Below are 8845 nucleotides of genomic sequence, written 5' to 3'. Positions count from 1 at the left end.
AAATCTGTATGATATATAGAATTATCAATTAGTTAATTTCGTATTATCAAAATATCATCATTAAGTATTGCGCAGAACAAACTATGCACACTCGTTAAATCTAGGCATTCTTTGGCAGTCGTAATCTTATTTTTATTGTTCAGTCTGTCTATTGAATTGTCCTATTAGTGTCACATCCATATTCACCAAATAAGTTTTCCTTAAATGACGAATTGTTCAAATATGGTGCTATCGCAATACAGCATATCAATATTAGTTAAGAAAATCGACTGAAGTTCTCCCACTAGAAGATAATTTTAGTTATTGGTATTTTGGTAAGAATTTAATGAGGTAGACCTAGGGTAAGGGTCACAACTCTTACAAATCATTAGAACGTTTGTATTCATCATTTTGCATCAATCTCATGTAAGCATCAAAGTAACTTGGACTGATTTGATTTCATTCTGTTTCAAGGAAAGCTTGAAAGACTTTGGTGAAATTGAATATGATACAAACATATCACTGAGTTATATCCCTTACCCTAGCTTAACATCATTAAAATGTGGGTTATTGTTATGTTACCCATTACATGTATAGATGTTAATTCGTAGAACATTACGTAGTGAACGACATAAAGTTTGCAAACTGAAACGAGCTTAGATTCACAAGGAATTTTCTCGTTTAGAATCATAAATGAATCTTTATTTTGATTAACCAACAATATGCACTTCCGTTTTAAAGGAACACATATAGCATACGACAAATGAACCATTTCTGATTCAAAAACTTTGACTAATATTGACTGAGATTAATTTATTTTAACATTTTTTGTGTTGCTTTTTCCGTGATAAAATTTGCCAAAATAAGTAGTTCAAGATGTTAAATGCATAAAAATATGAAAAAAATATTTGATACCTTAATATATGTACTTATTACATATCCAATTGGTAATTTTTGAATTGCCGATCCCATTTTTGGTAACGGTTAAAATATATATGTCCCAATGAAAGTCGCCTCCGCTTATTATGGTTCCATTCGAGTTACGATCATCACTACTGGATTGTAGAATTAATCATTATAGAAGCAGCGTCAAGCAGATGTTGGTATTGTAGGGGGTTTGGCGTGGTAAATGTATATATGGGCGGAGGGGGAGGGTATTTTAAATACATTTCAATTTACATATCCAGAACTGTTTGGGTTAGAGAAAATATTATATACCGGTTTCAAGTTACTTAAATCTTCTTCTTGACGAGTCTTCCACACGAAGTTCAAGACTTATCCTTTAAACCGGTGTTAACCAGGTCGGTTATTTCGTTATAATTCTATATTTGCATTTACTAAATTTTAATTGTATTTAGTTCCTTTTATCTTCACTTATTTATAATTCCTAAACATAAAAGAGCCCACGCCACAATCAATTATGCATGGTCATTTTAGATCGATCCCTTGTATAGTAAGACCTTTTTGCAATCTATGAGTAATTCCATGATTAAAAATGTATGTATTATTTATTTTAATTGAAATTTTAGCACATCTATATTCTACAGTGCAAATGAATAACATTATAATTTATAAATAGATTCATACTTGTATTTCAATTATAAATAAGAATGGCTTCGCCAAGACAAGAGTGATTCATCGTATCTCTAAATAATCAATGAAACTTTTTTCAAATACTTTCGTTATGTCCCCTAAACAACCCTTCCTATGTTCATTTTCTGGATCTGCTGAATAAAATAAAATATTTTTTGATTGGTTATAGTTACAGTGGTTAAAAATTCTCTCTTGTTTATTGTAAAATCTAACAAATTTACAGAGGATTTTCACGGTGGCAATGTTAACGTAAAACAACATTTGAAGCTGATCAAAAGACTTACTGAAGATGATAAATCCATCATCTCGAAACTTTCGATTCTTTTTCGCTACTATATAATTTGAGATTTTGTGATGAATTCCATTGTGGAGTTGGACCTGTTTGTGTATACAATTATATATAAACTCATTTCTTACTCACAGACATATCTTAGAGGTAGCATATTGTAAAAACCAAGTGTTATGAGAATATGATGCTGTAAAATTATCACATTTCGCAATTGCTAATTTTCGCGGATTCCGTCAAGTGAACATATTCACGGATATCAGTTTTTGTCGCATAAAAAAAAAACCCAACAAAATGTAAACTGTGTATAATTATCTAAATTTAATGATTCAACCATTAAATTCGTTTATTACATTAATACAATTTGTTATCGCTTATATGTTATCATCTAGTTGATTTTTTTAAATACCTAAGCGACATTCAAAAGACTTTTAAACGGTATATGCGATTGCGCGCTTTTAAGTCCGTGCAAAGTCATATACTTTTCCCTCTTTCAAAGGAATTGTATTTATAAAGGAATGTTTGTAGTTCATCATTTACAGTTTGATATTGGAATGAATACAATCAAAGTCCCTCCCACCCAAAACCCTTTATTCGATACTCTTTCTGATGTTTGGTTTCTTTTTCAAATAGAACAGCATCATCAATAACCGCAAAGCGTCATGACTTACCATAGAATGTATGTCTAGAAAAAATATTGTGTGATGGCGGAATTTATCAATCGTCCTACATGTACTGGTAGCCCGTTGTTGACTGTACAAACTTTATGATGGTTGCCCGTCATTGAACATCAATATATTTGAGTTGTTTATTTTGATATAAGCATAATCAAAATCAATCGAATTGTTTTATTAGTTGATCACATTTTCCAAGAAATTTAAATGAGCAATTCTGTAATTAAGGTAATAGTTTAGTTTACTCTATGCAATAAGTGTCTTAGATTTGTTTTGTCGATTTTATTGAAATAGTTAAATATACTCATTGTAAGCCTATATCTTTAAGACCTTTAAAATCGATACTTTTTGTGCATCGTAAATCATTCATCTATAGACATATACATTATTGTGGGCATACTAGCGATAAGTTATGTAATTACTTTGACATGCAATAATTACTTATTCATTTCACATGATTTACACGAAGTTCAAGACATATGGCCTCCGAGAATAGAACGTAGAGCTATGTGGTAACGACCGAAATAAGGACTTTTTGTTTGACTTTACGTTGTTTTATCTTACATCACACGAGTCTTTGGATATAAATTTTCAACTGTTAGAGTATGTCAGACTTAGAATATGGCTACCTTTCTCGTTGAGGTTGTCTTGTAATTTGAGAATTTCCTTTTCAACCAACAGTTGTTAAGCTATTCATTTCACTAAATTTCTGTTTTTTATATATTCTGAATGGCGCACATATGACGTTTTAATAATTAATATTGAAGAAGTAGAGAAGCTGTGGTCTATTCTTATAGGCATTCAACAAACAACGATAAAAGCACAAAATTATCATTGTGATAATCATTCTTTTATTTTCTTGTATGTTTTCAGTGAATATGTATATGACGTTAATATTGCAGCTTATTATCACCCAGAGTAATTAATGAATGCTGCAGGGAATATTGATAGTAGCTTGGACTGTCAATGGATGTGATCACAATTAGGCACTACGTTGAATAGAGAAGTTAATGAAATCATTGATTAAGATAGAAAATATAATATATCTTCAAATGACTGTATTATATCACTAAATCTAAAATGCTTACAAATTAAATCACATCAATATATTGATATTTTTAATATAAGTGGCTTCGAAAAATATCACATCTACTAATTGATGGAAAGCAGCGCTGCACTGTACTTCACTCATATACATTATAATTGACATTTAATTATTAGTAGTGACCTAATGGACGCTTTTACTACCGATGCGTTTTGGTCATACCTTCAGTTTTTTTATGACGTCCTAGTTGCTCATTTACATTTGATACTTTGGACATGTTATTTTAGTTACTTCTTGTTCTGCTTTTGTTTTTGTTTGTCGATTCTGGACTGTGTATTTTTAACCATGGTCCACCTGATTTCTTTTTTCATTAAAATCATGCAAAGAAATGTCAATAAACTAATCAACAGTATATAATGTTTTAAACGTGGTGGTTAATAAGTCATTTTACAGATACCTATATAGAAAGTTCTAAGACGACGTAAACTAGCAGTCTATAAAAACAGAAAAAAAAACAAAACAAAACAAAAACAAGACAAAAAAAAAACAAAAAAAACAAAAAAAACAAAACAAAAATTCTGCGTTAGATTGTTCTGTACCATGTATTATCTTTACCGTTGGCAGTTACAATAAATCAAAGTTGAATCAAAGTGATTTATAAATATCCGAATAAACTATGATTTTTTTTCAGTCTACATATTCTGTATTTGAACTAAAGGTAATCATTTCTTCCTTCCGGTCTTTGTCCCTGGAAAACATTCTCTTGATTTCCACTAGAATATTGGCTCCCTTGATCACTCGTTCAGATCTGCACTTTTAAGAAAAACATTCATTCATTTCCCAAAAGAATCAACCAAATCAGGCGCGATAACTCTTGAAAATTGTCAAATCTTTTTTGTGTCAAAAGTACAACAATCGAATGAAAAACTAAGACTGGTTATGTGATCTGTAACTGGCTCTAAACAAGAAATAAAAATAAATTTGGTGGGTTTTGATTTGCTTGAATTACCTCCTGTCTGATTTTTATGTAAAAAAAACCTGCTACTTAAATAATATAATGTTACTTCTCCCCAACTCCTACTTGCTTGTCAAAAATTCCAAATTTCGAAAACTCTCACTCGAGCGTCAAGTGTAGTTCGCCAAAATAGATCACTACACAAATAATATTATTCGGGAAATATTTTGTTTGTTTTTTGAGATAATTGTGAAGTAGTTATATTCAGATGTGGTCTTTTTTAAGATTATTATATTGTAATGGCTAATTATGCCGCTGTTTTTTTTGGAGGGTATTCCCGAAAATGAATTTATTAATAATTCAAAAATTGAATAGACGCGAACTGTAAATTAATTTTAAGCACGCTCTCCCATTTTTTTTAAAGACAAAAAATGCTTATATATATGCCAAGTAAGAGAGATTGGTTGCCTTTTGCCTTTTCAAAATTCCACGATATGACTAGATCGTCTAATTTGAACATGCATACAACACTCTCATTTTAAAGCCTTTAATCAGATTATGATCTTTTAAAGATTTGCATAGGCATGGGTATTTTTATTAACATACAGCTCATACACACGCATTTAAAATAAATAAAATCTTTCAAGATGTTTTTGTTGTCGATTCCAGAGTATATGGGTTCGTTGAAATCTTACAGTTGAAATTATCCGTGTGTAGAATTTTCCCATTTTCGTCACAGAAGGTCTTGTAACACCAGGTTCCAGTTTGTCCTTCCTCTATTACAGTTCCTAGATTGTATAGACCACCATTATAGTAGCATTTACCAGCATGTATCGTAGGTGTATTGTTTGGAGGTGTAGTCGGTGTGTTAAATGTGGAGCATTTGAAGTCATCTCCATGTATAACTTTTCCATTCCAGCCACAGAGAATTGTATAACAAAAGGTTGCAGTCTTTCCTTTCTCCACAACATTCCCTGGAGAGTAATATTTACCATTATAGAAACATTTAACAGGGGGTTCTGTTGAGGTAGGAGTAGCCTGTAAACAACCTTTTTCAATTAATTTTACTGTTGATCCATCTTCGTTGCAAACTTGTGTTAATTCACAACCGTTTTTATCATAACTAACAGCAATTGTTTCTTGTGGTCTATAATAATGTAGTCCGATTATACACCCAAATGGATTGTTTTCCTCCTTGCTCAACTCTTTACATTTAAAAGATTCAATATACTTAATTTTGGAATCCATGCATTCATATCCAGAACAGGTTCCTGCATTATTTTTTAAATGGTACTGGATAATGGTCTGGTGTTCTTTAAAACGTTTTTTATAAAAAGTACATTCCCCTGAAAAAGATAAATGAGAGTAAAATGAAGAATCAATTAGTAAATAATTGTAACACACGATATTTATTGATATAACGATAGAAATGGGAAACTGTTTTTGTGATGTATGTACAGTGAAATCTGTAAAATCGAACCCTGAATAAATCTAACATCAGTATAAACATGACAATATCTGAAGTCCCTTTCTGCTAATCTCTATCGGTTTTGAACCTCTGCCAATCAAACACCTGTCTAGCAAAATCTCTAGTCCAAAGGATGCTTGGTCCAAACAGGTTCACTGTATTATACATTCTTGTATAACAAGAAAACTGTGTGGTCATCATTCAGATTACATTGGAAAATATTAAAAATGGAAGCTCTACTCCATTGCTGAATGGTCTTAATACGCAATAAGTGCCATCTCTGTCAGCGAAATCTTCATGTTCATGGTTTTGTTTAACTACCTCCTCTTCACAAAATGAGAATACATTTTGTCTTGCATCTTGCACCTATGATGCAGTTTGGGATTACAATTTACCAATTGTACTAACTTTTGTTTCATATTAGCGTCATAATTAAATATCAATTGGTTTATGATCAATTTTCGTCTAACTGTATCATAGGTCAGCAGTTTGGCTTAAAGATAAGTATGAATATCTGAGGTTTTACAGTGCAGAATCTAATGTATTTAAAAGAGTAATCAAGGGAACCAAGGTTATAGCAGTAATCAAAAGAATGTAATCCAGGGACAAAGACCAGACATGGAAAACAGACATGCACACCAAAGAACATAAAGTAACTAAAATCATACATAAAAAGTAAAAAAAGTAAATGAGCATCTCGGACTCCACTATAAACTGGGAGCATGGATCAGGTGCACAGGTAGGGTAAGCGTCCTCTGCTTTTCTAGAAACACCCGCTGAGTTGCTCATAAGAGTCAAGTCCGGGGTAGACAAACGAGGAAAGGAAAACCATGACCCGTTGAATAAATCAGTTTTCATGGTGCTAATGGATACACCATAACGATCCACGAGTTCATGATGACGACCATAAAACTTCTGTAGTAATGACTTCAATCTTGTAGCAACATAACCCTGTTCCAGAAGCCTATTTTTTAGAGTTCTAGCGCGATACAAAAAGTCTGCGTAGTTTCGGCAAGCTCTGACTTACATTTAAAGTGTATGATCTAAAATTAAGCAGCAAAATAAATCAGTATGGTATTTATAAACTCTATTTGTAGTCAAAATGTGTTTTCCATCAGACCAGAATTTTCATCAAACATTCATCTAACATCTATTTCAATCGTTTTTAGTACATTAATTATTCATAAATTCTGCAAATATGAAATGAACTTCCTTTACTGGCATAGATAATATCTAATGTTTTCACTGAAATTTGTGTTTTTTTTAAAGTTTTATTCGGTTGACAATGCACGATTTTATTTTTAATAACGCCGTTATATATCGGTTTGCAAATAAATATATTTTAACTCCAAATAGGGCTTATTACTATGATACAATATATTTTCTGATTTAATCGTTCAATCACTAAAATGGTATCAGTATTAACAAATAGTAATCAAGGAAACAAAGATTCTAGCGGAAATCAAAAGAATGTAATCCAGGCATGTAAAACAGACACAAACAGGACAGAACATAAATAATACATACAAAGTAAGAAAAGTAAATGAGCAACTCGGAATTTACTTAAACTGGGAGTATGAACCAGATGCACAAGTAGGGTAAGCACCCTCTGTTTTCCTAAAAAAAAAAAAATCCATTGATGTATAACGACTGAGTTGTATATACATTATATGGTATACTGGTACATTACTGTAGATTATTTACCTTCTGTCTCATATACACAGTAGCCTAATAGAACAATCTGCAATAGTAGAATTAAAGATGCATCCATGTCCTTATGTGTTATGTATTCAAATAGATAAACTGTGTTATTACAGTTTCCGATGTTCAAATGAAGGTATGGGCTTTTTGATTCAGTATATATACACGTATATATTTGAAAGCAATCTGTTGTCTGTTTGACTTTTTTTAGATAGCATAATGCAAACAAATCTATTCTGTGTTTATCGAATGTATAGGTTCATTTCCATTGTTTGCATTATGTAACATGGTAAAATCTATGTTTTTGGTTTCATACATGTATATGCTGTGTTATCAAAACCAATATCATTTTAAAAATAGTTTTTACCAATTCATTACTTAGCAAAGCAACTTTAATATTTTTATATTCTTGTCTGTAATTTCATATTGTGATAAATTATTCTTTTTTGGTTTGTTTTAACGGGTTATTTAGTTAATTAGAATTAGATAAAATATGGGAAAACCATGCCCGTATTAGAACATAATGTCTTACAATGACACACCCATTTGATGAAAGTTGAGAAATACAGCGTTTGATTTCTTCATTCTCTATTCTGCTCTTCCAAACCAACTAATAACAGAAAGATCAAAGACTTAAGTTCATCGATAATTTTTGCAAGAAATGTATCAGTTGTCTTTGTAGAGATGTAGAATCATTTAATAAACAATAACAAAAGCACATGTGAATTGGGATGCATACGATAGTGAAAATAATCCTTTTTCGTGCAAGGACTGTTTGGTAACATGACATAATCTTTACAACGGGGAGTACGATAAAAGAATAAGTCAAATAAGTTTTTATTGTTAGCTAGTCAGCCATAGCAAGTTGGTTGTCATAAATAGTGATCAGAAAGAGGTCACTGAGATGAGGGTGTACACATTGTCCTCGTCATATTATGGAAAGTTTGTTGAACATAGTATTTGTACCTACATTGAAATCCCTAAAGCAGACACTGACAATCACACTATCTTATACAGAATGTTTTGATAGTGAATTTCTTTAATTTTTTTCATATCATATGTTTTTGTCTATAACCTTAAATATATCTTGCATGGTTTTGTTTTTCTTTCAAACCATGTTGAATTACAACTATACTTTAACCCA

General features: G+C 31.3%; 1 protein-coding gene across 1 annotated transcript; it reads right to left on the bottom strand.

The window, feature by feature from the left end:
- Nucleotides 1-5063: 5063 nt before the first annotated feature.
- LOC148612063 (uncharacterized) lies at nucleotides 5064-7856 on the bottom strand. The gene is made up of 2 exons (XM_088593174.1): nucleotides 7705-7856; nucleotides 5064-5878 (listed from the first exon to the last, which is right to left on the bottom strand). Exons 1-2 carry the CDS (start codon nucleotides 7769-7771, stop codon nucleotides 5175-5177), a joined length of 771 nt encoding a protein of 256 aa, XP_088449300.1. The 5' UTR covers nucleotides 7772-7856; the 3' UTR covers nucleotides 5064-5174.
- Between the last annotated feature and the right edge of the window lie 989 nt (nucleotides 7857-8845).

Source organism: Perna viridis, chromosome 7 (assembly GCF_037379345.1).
Source record: "Perna viridis isolate PV_CMFRI_1.1 ecotype Kerala chromosome 7, ASM3737934v1, whole genome shotgun sequence".
NCBI classification, from domain to species: domain Eukaryota; kingdom Metazoa; phylum Mollusca; class Bivalvia; order Mytilida; family Mytilidae; genus Perna; species Perna viridis.
This window is presented reverse-complemented; position numbering and strand designations above follow the sequence as displayed.

What these genes read in the sequence shown, in the direction of transcription:
- LOC148612063 (XM_088593174.1), bottom strand. Translation starts at nt 7,771, where the DNA reads ATGGATGCATCTTTAATTCTACTATTGCAGATTGTTCTATTAGGCTAC. An exon ending in CTGTGTATATGAGACAGAAG is followed by an intron (nt 5,879 to 7,704) that starts GTAAATAATCTA and finishes TATCTTTTTCAG; the next exon opens with GGGAATGTACTTTTTATAAA.